The sequence below is a fragment of the Bufo bufo genome, chromosome 6, assembly GCF_905171765.1.
Source record: "Bufo bufo chromosome 6, aBufBuf1.1, whole genome shotgun sequence".
Classification (NCBI taxonomy): domain Eukaryota; kingdom Metazoa; phylum Chordata; class Amphibia; order Anura; family Bufonidae; genus Bufo; species Bufo bufo.
In genome coordinates, this window is record NC_053394.1 from 121,183,220 (window position 1) to 121,197,857 (window position 14,638).

The 14,638-nt window shown below is 45.1% G+C and overlaps 1 protein-coding gene across 1 annotated transcript in view; it reads right to left on the reverse strand.

The window, feature by feature from the left end:
• Positions 1 to 4,373: 4,373 nt before the first annotated feature.
• The window catches only part of LOC121005273 (thyrotropin-releasing hormone receptor-like), a 179,565-nt gene continuing 169,300 nt past the window's right edge, over positions 4,374 to 14,638 (reverse strand). The window contains exon 2 of the mRNA XM_040437906.1: positions 4,374 to 4,784. Within this exon, the coding sequence (XP_040293840.1) occupies positions 4,374 to 4,784 (411 nt within the window). The remainder of the gene's footprint in view (positions 4,785 to 14,638) is intronic.

Here is a 14,638-nt window from a genome sequence, read left to right on the forward strand (position 1 = left end):
TAGGTTGTCAGTGATTTTAATCGAAAATGGAAGTCTCTATCAAAATAAATCTCATGTCTAACATCAGTATTACCATATCTTACCCATTTGGCTGGCTAATGAAATATGTCTATAAATAATCATGTGTTGCCCTCCAAATACTGTAACGTTTTATAATTAAAGGGTTTGTACAAAAGATTTACCAAAAGCTTAAAATGGTATACAATAGTGACTCAGTAATACTCAATCACCTTACTGATCCCCTGCCACTCCTGTTCTGCTGCTTCCTTTGTTTCCTGCTGGTCTCTGTGTCCGGGCCTCTAGTAATGATATTTTGATATGGACCTGTGGCTGAAGCTGTCACATGTCACTGTCAAAACATCAAGACATCATCTCTAGAGATCAGAATACAGAGACCAGCCGGGGACCCCAGAAACAGCAGCACAGGAGCAGTAAGGTGAGTATAAGCTTTTGGAAAAAAAATTCTAATTTGAAAAGCCCCTTTAAATCTGCTATGTATTACATCAATAAAGATACAGAGATATAACTAGTGCCATGGTCACGTGATGGGTCTGTACAGAAGGTAAATTCTAAATTATAGAGGGGCTAAGTGATTGAGCTCCAATATTTCAGATGGATCATAGGAGATGATACTTTCACATATGATTATACATCACTCCATATACAAACAGAATAACATAGTTACAATATATTTCTATACACTTTTGACAGGTTTTAAGCTTTATTTCAAAATTATTTACAATGCAGTCTTTAATGATTCCGAAAAAAAAAATAAACACCTACAACAACCTCAAACACCTACAACAACCTCATCATCTTAAAAAATCGCCTATAGATCTATAAACATGGACTAATCAATGGGACTAATATCATAAAAATATATAGAAATCTTTATTTATCAAAAATCCATAATATTGATCAAGTATTTAGAAGGAAAAAGAGCACGATGGAAACAATACAGAAAACATAAATGGGGCACATTACCAGACAGCGTAATAATCATCTATGCCAGAGAAGCGACCCGGCTCATGCTCTGTCCGACTCCTTCTGAATGCGCTCCGTTCCACGACACTGTGCACGCCACGCATTCGCCGTGAGGATGTGGGGACGCGCTGAAAGATGGTGTCGGCCATCATAGCGGGATTACGCCACTGTTGGTACTTTTCAGGTGATTGTACTTATATATCAAGTCATTACCCGCCCCTTGTTCCTATATATACTCCTATTTTATCATATACTACCACCTCCTGATGAAGCCTGGTGAGGCAAAACACATGTCGAGGTGTCAGTACGTGGGGTGACATTCCAGTTTCTGCGAACCATGTCCCTGGGTATGTCTTAGACTTATTGCAGTCAGCATTATATCTACAGATGGACATATAAGGGCAACAAGTGTATTTATGCTGTGGAATTACAGAGATAAGCATGTGTGTTTATTGACATTATATTTATTACACCAGACAAATATGTCTAGGTGTGATTTATTGTGTGTATTTTTGTTATTTTAAAAACGCACCTGCTTGTCATTTACTGTATCTATAATTTTGGCAGCGACTGATACTTGTGGTCTTTTTGCGCTTTCTATTTATTATTAAGGTGGAATTATAGTGAGGAAGAATTCCCTTATATTATTAGGATATTCTTTTTACAGATTGCCTTGTTAGGGCCATATTCTTATGACCTTGATGGATGATTATTATGCTGTCTGGTAATGTGCCCCATGTATGTTTTCTGTATTGTTTCCATCGTGCTCTTTTTCCTTCTAAATACTTGATCAATATTATTATATAATATTATGTTTGATAAATAAAGATTTCTATATATTTTTATGATATTAGTCCCATTGATTTTTTTAGTTTAATGATTCAGAATACCTAAATACCGATAATCCATTTCACTATGTGACGTCTGCTTATATTTGTAATGATCCTGTGTACAATGGGGCCGAAATGGCGCATAAAATGTAACATTTTGCCACTAGCAGCAGCGTAAGAATACAGCGGATTGTTTAGTCCGGCTGTATTCATGAGCAGAGCATTCACCACCCCTCTCCCTGCCCCTTGGGATGTTAACTGACGGGCTGCAGTGTATACCGTAAGTGCATACACAGCAGCCTGTCAATCAATGCCCTGGAGAGCAGGAGGAGGCTCATGTATGCAGCCGGATAAAATTATGAATCCACGGCGTTCTTTCACTGCTACTAGTAGCAAAACGACACACTTTGTGCTGTTTGCGCTACCAGCATAGCAAAAAGGCTTTAATAAAGTGCAATTACATAGGACAGCATGTTAACCTGTCAGATATGCTTGGATTAGTCATATCAGGGCATATGTATGTAATGCAAAGGGTTTCCTGCTCATGATCTGCTCTATTAGGCAGAGCAAAAAGTCACTGAAAGCAAAAGACTAAGGACTCTTTCAGACGGGTGTTGTGGGAAAAGGTGCCGGTGCGTTGCGGGAACATGCGCGATTTTTCCGCGCGAGTGAAAAACATTGTATTGTGTTTTGCACTCGCGTGAGAAAAATCGGGCATGTTTGGTACCCAAACCCGAACTTCTTCACAGAAGTTCGGGCTTGGGATCTGTGTTCTGTAGATTGTATTATTTTCCCTTATAACATGGTTATAAGGGAAAATAATAGCATTCTGAATACAGAATGCATAGTAAAATAGCGCTGGAAGGGTTAAAAAAATAAATAAAAATAATTTAACTCACCTTAATCCACTTGATCGCGAAGCCCGGCATCTCCTTCTGTCTTCATCTTAGCTGTGCAGCAACAGGACCTGTGGTGACGTCACTCCGGTCATCACATGATCCATCACATGATCTTTTTCCATGGTGATGGATCATGTGATGGATCATGTGATGACCGGAGTGACGTCACCACAGGTCCTGTTGCTGCACAGCTAAGATGAAGACAGAAGGAGATGCCGGGCTTCGCGATCAAGTGGATTAAGGTGAGTTAAATTTTTTATTTTTATTTTTTTAACCCCTCCAGCACTATTTTACAATGCATTCTGTATTCAGAATGCTATTATTTTCCCTTATAACCATGTTATAAGGGAAAATAATAATGATCGGGTCTCCATCCCGATGGTCTCCTAGCAACCGTGCGTGAAAATCGCACCGCATCCACACTTGCTTGCGGATGCTTCCGATTTTCACGCAACCCCATTCACTTCTATGGGGCCTGCGTTGCGTGAAAAACGCAGAATATAGAGCATGCTGAGATTTTCACGCAACGCACAAGTGATGCGTGAAAATCACCGCTCATGTGAACAGCCCCATAGAAATGAATGGGTCGGATTCAGTGCGGGTGCAATGCGTTCAACTCACGCATCGCATCCGCGCGGAATACTCGCCCGTGTGAAAGGGGCCTAACTGGCAGCTCCCCTTACCAAAAAGACCTGTCTGCCGGGGCTCTTGGCAACTATAGATATATAGTTGTCTATAGTATACAATCTAATATTACTTTCTAAAGCGCGATAGGCAACCCGAACTTCAGGTACCTATTTTGCATGGAAAAGTAAAAAAATATTAAAAATGTATTACAATTTTTTTTTTAGCACATTTGGAATAGGATTTAATAGTTTAGTTAAAGATTTAGGTACACTTTAAATTAGTTTAAAAGTAAATAAAGAATAATTTAAATAATAGTCATCATGTAAAGGAAAATACACTAAATACTTGAAATTTTTTGTAGAAAATTTGGCACTGATTGCAGATTCTTTAGACTGTATCCTAGTATTTACATTTAATAGTTTATGTACAATTGACTTAAAGTAGTGGGCTCATTTAGGGTCTCCGAAGTGAATGGAGAGCAGCCGTATATATATGAGGCCACTCTCTATTCACCACTACGGGAGTTCCGAAAATAGCCCAGCAGTCAAATAGTGGTGAATGGAGAGGTGGCTGAGCTTGGCTATTTTCGGAACTCCCTCAGTGATGAGTGAAGCTTGGAGATAGGAGCGGTCACAGAGATGGGACCTGCACCTATCTGACACTGATGCCATATCCTTGTGATATGTCATCAATGTCCCAGATGAGCCAACCACTTTAAGCTGGCCATACACATTAATGGTGGTCAAATCCCCTGGTGGAACCGGCCAATCATCTAATGTGTATAGGCTCCGTCCAACTCTCTTTTTAATGGCAGATGTTGGAGAAATGAAGTATTGGACAATTGGATTTCAACATGCCCAATCCTTTTGTTCTCAGTGAAGATAGGCATTGCCAGATTTGCTTTGCAGCTTCTTATACCTCTCTCCTGATTCAGAATATGTGCATGGTCAGAATCCTGTGAGTGTAAATGTCAGCTTGTACAACACGGTTTTCAATACGACAGTAAAGACTCAAGTGTACAATGAAACAGAAATCATGCAACGCTGTAGGTCGTGGTGGTATTTATACACTTCTGGGGAAAGTTGACCTTTTTAGATGGGAATCCATTAAGGTCCTCCTGAACGGTAAGGTCATGGTCAGGACTGTCATGGGAACTGTCTTTCATAACGCTGTAGTAGACAGGAACATTGTACTTGGCAGCCTTTTCTGTCCTTTTTGGTTCACATTTGCACAGGTTCTTGAAGGCTGCTCGAAACTTTTGTGACATCAGATTGTAGATGATAGGGTTTATAGCACTATTAAGGTAGATGCAGATTCTGCAGAAGAGAAGGAACCAAACGTTGAGGTAGGGTGGATCCATGAAGGAATTTACCACCACTAGGGTACGATAGGGCATCCAGAGGAGGGCAAATAATATTACAACCACTGCCAACATCTTGGTGACCTGATAGAAAAAAAAACATCAGATGAAAAGGACTGTCAAAATATGAGATATACTGTTATACGTTAGTATTAGCACTAACAAAGTTCAAAGGGTTATCCAGGATTAGAAAAACATATCTGTTGATTTCCAAAACAGCCTAATTCTTTAATAAAGACAATACTCCTTATTTCAATTCTAAGGTTAAAGGGCATCTGTCAGCAGATTTGTACCTATGAAACTTGCTGACCTGTTCCATGTGCACTTGGCAGCTGAAGGCATCTGTGTTGGTCCCATGTTCATATGTGCCCGCATTACTGAGAAAAATGAAGTTTTAAATGTATGCAAATGAGTCTCTAGGAGCAACAGGGGCGTTGCCATTACTCCTAGAGGCTCTGCTCTCTCTGCAACTGCCATGTTCTCTCTACTTTGATTGATGCCCTTTAAGCACTGACATAATGAGTACTGTCTTTGATTGGATTGTTTTCACCTGTTGATGGGACTGGTTTTGAAGATGAGCCCCTATATGATCATATACATGGCTTCCACAGCAATCAACTGATCCCACTCCTGAAACCCTGTCAAACGGGGCTGCAGGTGAAATGTAGTATTACATGGCAGCCGTCCATGTAATACAAGGACTGCTAGAGTCCACCAGAATGTTCTAGTTCATAAAGGAAGTAGCATCTGAACGGAGTCTATATGCTCTGTCTGTACGGTATTTGCCTGGATCTGTCTGTATTTGTCTTCGATTATATTTTTGGTGAAGCAGGTCCAACTGTCAGAGGATGTGCCTCAGTCGATGCAAGATCGATAGAAGGAAAGGGTTACTTCCCAATTCTTCTCTTGCACTTGGCCAAAAACATAGCCAGGCACTAACGCATACCAACTCTTTAGTGGTTTCTAAGACGTCTGGTTCTTTCTGCATTCCTGCCAATAGATATATGCCCAAATCAAAATGTCAAAAATTCTAATTTAGAAATGCCTTGTCAACTAGAACAAGGAGATAACAGTCAGTTGTAAATTGGAAAATAATCATCTAAAAATCTTATTGTAGAGTATGAAGCTCAGCACAATGTTCTCCTCGAGAATAGCTCAAACTGATTTAAGTTGAAGTATAATGTAGACTGATAATAAGGGTCCATTTACATGGGCATTCAAAATACATGCAAAATAGTTTCTTTTATTTATCCATCCAGCATTATATATAAAGTACGGCCAATATTTTGGTCCATTCCCCGGACCTTAATCATGGCTTGTAAGGACAGCAAGGTATGAGGAACATGCTGACGCGCGCACAGCTGGAGGATATGGCAGATGCCGTGCTCCACCATGTTCCTCATACCTTGCTCTCCTTACAGGTCGTGACCATGGTCCAGGGAATGCTCCGAAACATTGGCTGTACTGTATATATAATTCTAGATGGATAAACAAAACTATTTTGCATGTATTTTGTGATACATCAGAATCCTTCCTACCACAAAGCACCTACTCCTTAAATGTTGGAGTGCCAAACATCATCTCTCAACTCTTTTACATTGGCAGACATGTTAATTTGAGCTCATATATCGCCATTTACATAAAACAATCATCAGCTGTTTGTCCCCGAACAATTGTTCATTCAATCATTCAACTCACTTTCATTACGATAGCACATAGCCCGGTGTAAACATGGATGTTTTGCCGACAACCAATGATTTTCCTCTCTGCATAAAAGATGTGATCACCCGACAAACAAGCATCTGCTCCTTTGTCTGGTGATTGGTGCATAATAGAAATGAGTTTTATGCATTCCCAATCATCTGCCCATGTAAATGGCCCCTTAAACATATATTCTATCTGTAATCCTATATCCAAAAATCTAAAAATAATCTAAACAATGTGTTGTATATTGGCTTACCACCTGCTTTAGGAGTTCATGACACCATTGGCGCCTTCCTGTAGTGGTGCTGTGGACAGGTTGGTCATCTGTGCAGTATCATGAAATGCTACGTCTGCTGGATTTTACCAGCAACTCCCCCATGTAAGACACAAGTTTGTAGACATGTAGATACAGATCGTTTCTTGTTAGTTCTGAGACAGTGACTGTAGAAGATGCAACTTCAGCCCAAAAAATTTGAATACTGTGAAATATAAGCGTATCATCTCCAGTCTTTCAGCTGTTTTTGCTCTATTTTTCTGTTGGTTTAACTCTTTCTGGAACAAAAACTAGCTGTCTGCTACCTACCATAGTTAGCTTTTCTGGGCTAATATATCTGTTACCTGATATCCCAAAGAGCATTCCCTCTTTAGATCTGAACTCTCAATGGAAATGTATTACACTCCGAGAACCCACCTATCCATCTGTGTAGCAACCAGAGATATTACTGATTGAATCTACTGTATGCCTGTACAGCAGCAATTCCCAAACTGAGTGCTGTTGAAATCCTAGAGTGCCTTCTGCACTCGCCAGGAGTGCCTCGACATTCAGGACATGGAAATGATTAGCAGAATTTTTTCACATGGAAAAAAGTGGCGGCATCATGACTTTCATCCAGGACGAGGTGCAGGGCAGGGTTCAACCCTGAGGGGAAACAGCAGAAACCAGGGATAAAAACGTGGCACCTTCTCTTTCTCTATATCTCTGAGTGGTGGCAGTTGAGCATCTAGAGTCCTCTGAGCAGGATGGCTGCCAAAAACCTGTGAGGGTGAGCAGTCAGTGGTTTATCTTTATCAGTGCAGGATATGAATCTGAGTTTTTTGATGAGTGAAGAGGGTTTGGCTTTTGTGAGTCTTTGCCGCAGTCAAAAAATATAATCACAAGAAGAAATGCTCTTACATCACTTTACATGGATTTAGATCTGTTTTTATTTTTTCATTCAACCTGTTATTTATTATGCAGCATGAGCCAAATCACAAATACAAAAAAAATATACCAAGAAATTGACTGGGTCAGGTGTAGCAGATTGGATGCAAATATGTACTGTGGACTCTGCTCCAAACCTGCAGCAGTTTTCAAAACCCCATCCAAATGTGTCATAAAATTTCCTCATATAAATCAGAGCATGTGTAGTACCCCAGACCTGGGGGTGCAACAAATAATATATATTTGTGCATTATGTATTTTACTGTTTGTTCCAAGTTCCAAAGCTCCTGCTCCTGTTACAGACTCCACAGAGATAATTGCTTAGAATTTCCTCAAGTAAAGATTTGAGAGTCCAGACAGCAGAGTGACTTGCTACTTCTGTAGCTACAGTAGTGTTAAGCGAGCATGCTCGGCCGAACACTTTTTTACTCGAGCATCGCGATGCTCGGCACATTGCGCTGTTCGGCCAAACACTGCGTGTGCTCGAGAGCAATGCTCGAGTCTCCTCTCTGCACGTTTGTTGGCTGCTACGCAGTGACATTCAGTCTAATTTTATCGCTGCTGGTGGCAGCGACATTACCTGTGCTACATCTCCTGTATAATGTTTGCCCATCCTAAATATCGGTGACATTCAGTCTAATTTTTTCGCTGCTGATGGCAGCGACATTACCTGTGCTACATCTCCTGTATAATGTTTGCCCATCCTAAATATCAGTGACATTCACTCAATTTTTTTTGCTGCTGGTGACATCGACATTACCTGTGCTACATCTCCTGTATAACGTTTGCCCATCCTAAATATCAGTGACATTCAGTCTAATTTATTTGCGCATACACTTACAAAACCTGCACTACTGTACGTGTAACATACTTGCAAGCATATATACCATTTAATATGCTGAAGGCGAGCAGTAAGGGACGGGGAAGTGGCCGTGCTGCTGACAGTGCACGCAGAGGCCATGGCCCTGTGCGCGGTGAAACTGTGCCTGCTGCCAGAGCACAAGAAACACACTCATCCATGATACCTAGATTCATGTCCCAGTTTACAGGGCGGCGCAGGACACCACTCTCAATGTCACAGCAGTGTGACCAGGTGGCCGGTTGGATTGCGGCAGATAATGCTTCCAGTCGGTTAAGCACCACCCTGTCTTTCACAAAGTCCAGTCTCAGTAGCCAAGAGTCTGGTCAACAGAATCTTCACCCTGATCCTCCTTCCTCGCACCATGGAGAGTCTTGGCAAACAAGTGATCCCACACTCGGATATTCCGAGGAGTTCTTTTCATCTCCATTCCGTGATTTGGCCCTCTCGCCCAGCCTGCTTGAAGAGGGACATGAGGAGATCTTGTGCACTGATTCCTAAACTCTTGAGCATCCACAGTCAGAAAAAGATGACGGTGGGGAACGGCAATTAGTGGTTCACGAGGTGGATGATGATGATGATGAGACACAGTTGCCAATAAGTCAACAGCTTCCAATAAGCTGCCAATAAGTCAACAGCAATTAGTGTCTCAAGAGGTTCATGATGAGGATGAGACACATTTGTCAATAAGTGAGGTTCTTGTTAGGTCAACAAGTCGGGAGGATGACCAGAGTGAGGAAATGGAAGAGGAGGTGGAAAACGATGAAGTCACTGACCCAAACTGGGAAGGTGACAAGCCGAGCGAGGACAGAAGTACAGAGGGGGAGGGATCTGTAGCACCGCAACAGGCTGGAAGAGGCATTGGGGTGGCAAAAGGGAGAAGGCGGGCCACTCCAAACAGGCCCGCAACTGTTCCCCGGAGCACCCCCTTGCGGCAATCTCCCTTACCAAGGGGTAGGTGTTCCGCAGTCTGGCACTTTTTTGAGGAAAGTGCGGACAAAAAAAGAATTGTCATTTGCAACCTGTGCCGTACCAAAATGAGCAGGGGCGTGAACATTAGCAACCTCACCATCACTAGCATGATCTGCCACATGGCATTAAAGCACCCTAATAGGTGGGCCGAAAATGCCTGGGTCAACAATCAGTGTCTGCGGGTCACACCACTGCCTCCTCTTCCCATGTGTTACGTGCTGGCCAATCCCCTGTCCAAGACACAGGCCCGGATGCCTCTCGCCCTGCACCTGGACCTTCGCAAGCACTATCATCTACCACATCCTCTTCTGTGTCCCAGTGCAGCGTACAGATGTCCATACCCCAGGCCTTTGAACGAAAGTGCAAATACCCAGCCACCCACCCACAGGCCATAGCACTAAATGCGCACCTTTTCAAATTGCTAGCCCTGGAAATGTTGCCATTTAGGCTTGTGGACACTGAGGCTTTCCGCAGCCTGATGGCGGCGGCCGTCCCTCGTTACTCAGTCCCCAGCTGCCACTATTTTTCCCGGTGTGCCGTCCCCGCCTTACACCAGCATGTGTCCCGTAAAATCATCACCTGTGCCCTGACCAACGCAGTTATTGGGAAGGTCCACTTAACGACTGACACATGGACAAGTGATTGTCGCCAGGGACGCTATATTTCCCTGACAGCACACTGGGAGAACGTTGTGGAGGCTGGGAGCGAGTCATACCCTGGGATCATTAAAACTAAAGCCTAATTCGGCTAATGATCTCACTTGACCTAGATAATAAAACTAGAGTTGAGCAAACACCTGGATGTTCGGGTTCGAGAAGTTCGGCCGAACTTCCCGGAAATGTTCGGGTTCGGGATCCGAACCCGACCCGAACTTCGTCCCGAACCCGAACCCCATTGAAGTCAATGGGGACCCGAACTTTTCGGCACTAAAAAGGCTGTAAAACAGCCCAAGAAAGGGCTAGAGGGCTGCAAAAGGCAGCAAAAATCCCCTGCAAACAAATGTGGATAGGGAAATGAATTAAAATTAAATAAATAAAAATTAACCAATATCAATTGGAGAGAGGTCCCATAGCAGAGAATCAGGCTTCATGTCAGCAGAGAATCAGTCTTCATGCCATAGCAGAGAATCTGGCTTCACGTCACCCACCACTGTAACAGTCCATTGTCATATATTTAGGCCCCGGCACCCAGGCAGAGGAGAGAGGTCCCGTAACAGAGAATCTGGCTTCATGTCAGCAGAGAATCAGTCTGCATGTCATAGCAGAGAATCATGCTTCATGTCACCCACCACTGTAACAGTCCATTTTCATATATTTAGGCCCAGGCAGAGGATAGAGGTCCCGTAACAGAGAATCTGGCTTCATGTCAGCAGAGAATCAGTCTTCATGTAATAGCAGAGAATCAGGCTTCACGTCACCCAACACTGGAACAGTCCATTGTCAGATATTTAGGCCCAGGCACCCAGGCAGAAAAGAGAGGTCCCGTAACAGAGAATCTGGCTTCATGTCAGCAGAGAATCAGTCTGCATGTCATAGCAGAGAATCAGTCTTCACGTCACCCACCACTGTAACAGTCCATTGTCATATATTTAGGCCCAGGCACCCAGGCAGAGGAGAGAGGTCCCGTAACAGAGAATCTGGCTTCATGTCAGCAGAGAATCAGTCTTCATGTCATAGCAGAGAATCAGGCTTCACGTCACCCAACACTGGAACAGTCCATTGTCAGATATTTAGGCCCAGGCACCCAGGCAGAGGAGAGAGGTCCCGTAACAGAGAATCTGGCTTCATGTCAGCAGAGAATCAGTCTTCATGTCATAGCAGAGAATCAGGCTTCACGTCACCCACCACTGGAACAGTCCATTGTCACATATTTAGGCCCAGGCACCCAGGCAGAGGAGAGAGGTCCCGTAACAGAGAATCTGGCTTCATGTCAGCAGAGAATCAGTCTTCATGTCATAGCAGAGAATCAGGCTTCACGTCACCCAACACTGGAACAGTCCATTGTCATATATTTAGGCCCAGGCACCCAGGCAGAGGAGAGAGGTCCCGTAACAGAGAATCTGGCTTCATGTCAGCAGAGAATCAGTCTTCATGTCATAGCAGAGAATCAGGCTTCACGTCACCCACCATTGGAACAGGCCACTGTCAGATATTTTTAGGCCCCGGCACCCAGACAGAGGACAGAGGTCCCGTAACAGAAATTCAGGCTTCATGTCAGCAGAGAATCAGTCTTCATGTCATAGCAGAGAATCAGGATTCACGTCACCCACCACTGGAACAGGCCACTGTCAGATATTTTTAGGCCCCGGCACCCAGACAGAGGAGAGAGGTCCCGTAACAGAGATTCAGGCTTCAAGTCAGCAGAGAATCAGTCTTCATGTCATAGCAGAGAATCAGGCTTCACGTCACCCACCACTGGAACAGGCCATTGTCAGATATTTTTAGGCCCCGGCACCCAGACAGAGGAGAGAGGTCCCATAACAGAGATTCAGGCTTCATGTCAGCAGAGAATCAGTCTTCATGTCATAGCAGAGAATCAGGCTTCACGTCACCCACCACTGGAACAGTCCATTGTCACATATTTAGGCCCAGGCACCCAGGCAGAGGAGAGAGGTCCCGTAACAGAGAATCTGGCTTCATGTCAGCAGAGAATCAGTCTTCATGTCATAGCAGAGAATCAGGCTTCACGTCACCCAACACTGGAACAGTCCATTGTCATATATTTAGGCCCAGGCACCCAGGCAGAGGAGAGAGGTCCCGTAACAGAGAATCTGGCTTCATGTCAGCAGAGAATCAGTCTTCATGTCATAGCAGAGAATCAGGCTTCACGTCACCCACCATTGGAACAGGCCACTGTCAGATATTTTTAGGCCCCGGCACCCAGACAGAGGACAGAGGTCCCGTAACAGAAATTCAGGCTTCATGTCAGCAGAGAATCAGTCTTCATGTCATAGCAGAGAATCAGGATTCACGTCACCCACCACTGGAACAGGCCACTGTCAGATATTTTTAGGCCCCGGCACCCAGACAGAGGAGAGAGGTCCCGTAACAGAGATTCAGGCTTCAAGTCAGCAGAGAATCAGTCTTCATGTCATAGCAGAGAATCAGGCTTCACGTCACCCACCACTGGAACAGGCCATTGTCAGATATTTTTAGGCCCCGGCACCCAGACAGAGGAGAGAGGTCCCATAACAGAGATTCAGGCTTCATGTCAGCAGAGAATCAGTCTTCATGTCATAGCAGAGAATCAGGCTTCACGTCACCCACCACTGGAACAGTCCATTGTCACATATTTAGGCCCAGGCACCCAGGCAGAGGAGAGAGGTCCCATAACAGAGATTCAGGCTTCATGTCAGCAGAGAATCAGTCTTCATATCATAGCAGAGAATCAGGCTTCATGTCACCCACCACTGGAACAGGCCACTGTCAGATATTTTTAGGCCCCGGCACCCAGACAGAAGAGAGGTTCATTCAACTTTGGGTTGCCCCGCAATATAATGGTAAAATGAAAATAAAAATAGGATTGAATGAAGAAGTGCCCTGGAGTACAATAATATATTGTTAAGGGGAGGTAGTTAATGTCTAATCTGCACAAGGGATGGACAGGTCCTGTGGGGTCCATGCCTGGTTCATTTTTATGCCGTGCTGAATACACGTTCAGACAAAACGCTGGCCGCCGGGCAGGCCAGCACCTCCAAGGCATAAAAGGCTAGCTCTGGCCACGTGGACAATTTGGAGACCCAGAAGTTGAATGGGGCCGAACCATCAGTCAGCACGTGGAGGGGTGTGCACAGGTACTGTTCCACCATGTTATTGAAATGTTGCCTCCTGCTAACACGTTCCGTATCAGGTGGTGGTGCAGTTAGCTGTGGCGTGGTGACAAAACTTTTCCACATCTCTGCCATGCTAACCCTGCCCTCAGAGGAGCTGGCCGTGACACAGCTGCGTTGGCGACCTCTTGCTCCTCCTTTGCCTTCGCCTTGGGCTTCCACTTGTTCCCCTGTGACATTTGGGAATGCTCTCAGTAGCGCGTCTACCAACGTGCGCTTGTACTCGCTCATCTTACTATCATGCTCCAGTTCATGAAGTAAGGTGGGCACATTGTCTTTGTACTGTGGATCCAGCAGGGTGGCAACCTAGTAGTCCGCACACGTTAAAATGTGGGCAACTCTGCTGTCGTTGCGCAGGCACTGCAGCATGTAGTCGCTCATGTGTGCCAGGCTGCCCAGAGGTAAGGACAAGCTGTCCTCTGTGGGAGGCGTATCGTCATCGTCCTGCGTTTCCCCCCAGCCACGCACCAGTGATGGGCCCGAGCTGCGTTGGGTGCCAGCCCGCTGTGAACCTGCTTCATCCTCATCCTCCTCCACCTCCTCCTCATCCTCGTCCTCCTCGTCCTCCAGTAGTGGGCCCTGTCTGGCCACATTTGTACCTGGCCTCTGCTGTTCCAAAAAACCTCCCTCTGAGTCACTTCGAAGAGACTGGCCTGAAAGTGCTAAAAATGACACCTCTTCCTTCTCCTCCTCCTCCTCCTCCTCCTCCTGGGCCACCTCCTCTTCCATCATCGCCCTAAGTGTTTTCTCAAGGAGACATAGAAGTGGTATTGTAACGCTGATAACGGCTTAATCGCCACTGGCCATGTTGGTGGAGTACTCGAAACAGCGCAACAGGGCACACAGGTCCCGCATGGAGGCCCAGTCATTGGTGGTGAAGTGGGGCTTATCCGCAGTGCGACTGACCCGTGCGTGCTGCAGCTGAAACTCCACTATGGCCTGCTGCTGCTCGCACAGTCTGTCCAGCATGTGCAAGGTGGAGTTCCACCTGGTGGGCACATATGAGGCGGTGAGTGGGAAGGCCGAAGTTACACTGTAGCGCAGACAGGTGAGCAGCGGCAGGATGTGAACGCCGGAAGCGCGAACAGACGGCCCGCACTTTATGCAGCAGCTCTGACATGTCGGGGTAGTTGTGAATGAACTTCTGCACCACCAAATTCAGCACATGCGCCAGGCAAGGGATGTGCGTCAAACCGGCTAGTCCCAGAGCTGCAATGAGATTTCGCCCATTATCGCACACCATCAGGCAAGGCTTAAGGGTCACCGGCAGCAACCACTCGTCGGTCTGTTGTTCTATACCCCGCCACAACTCCTGTGCGGTGTGGGGCCTGTCCCCCAAACATATGAGTTTCAGAACGGCCTGCTGATGTTTA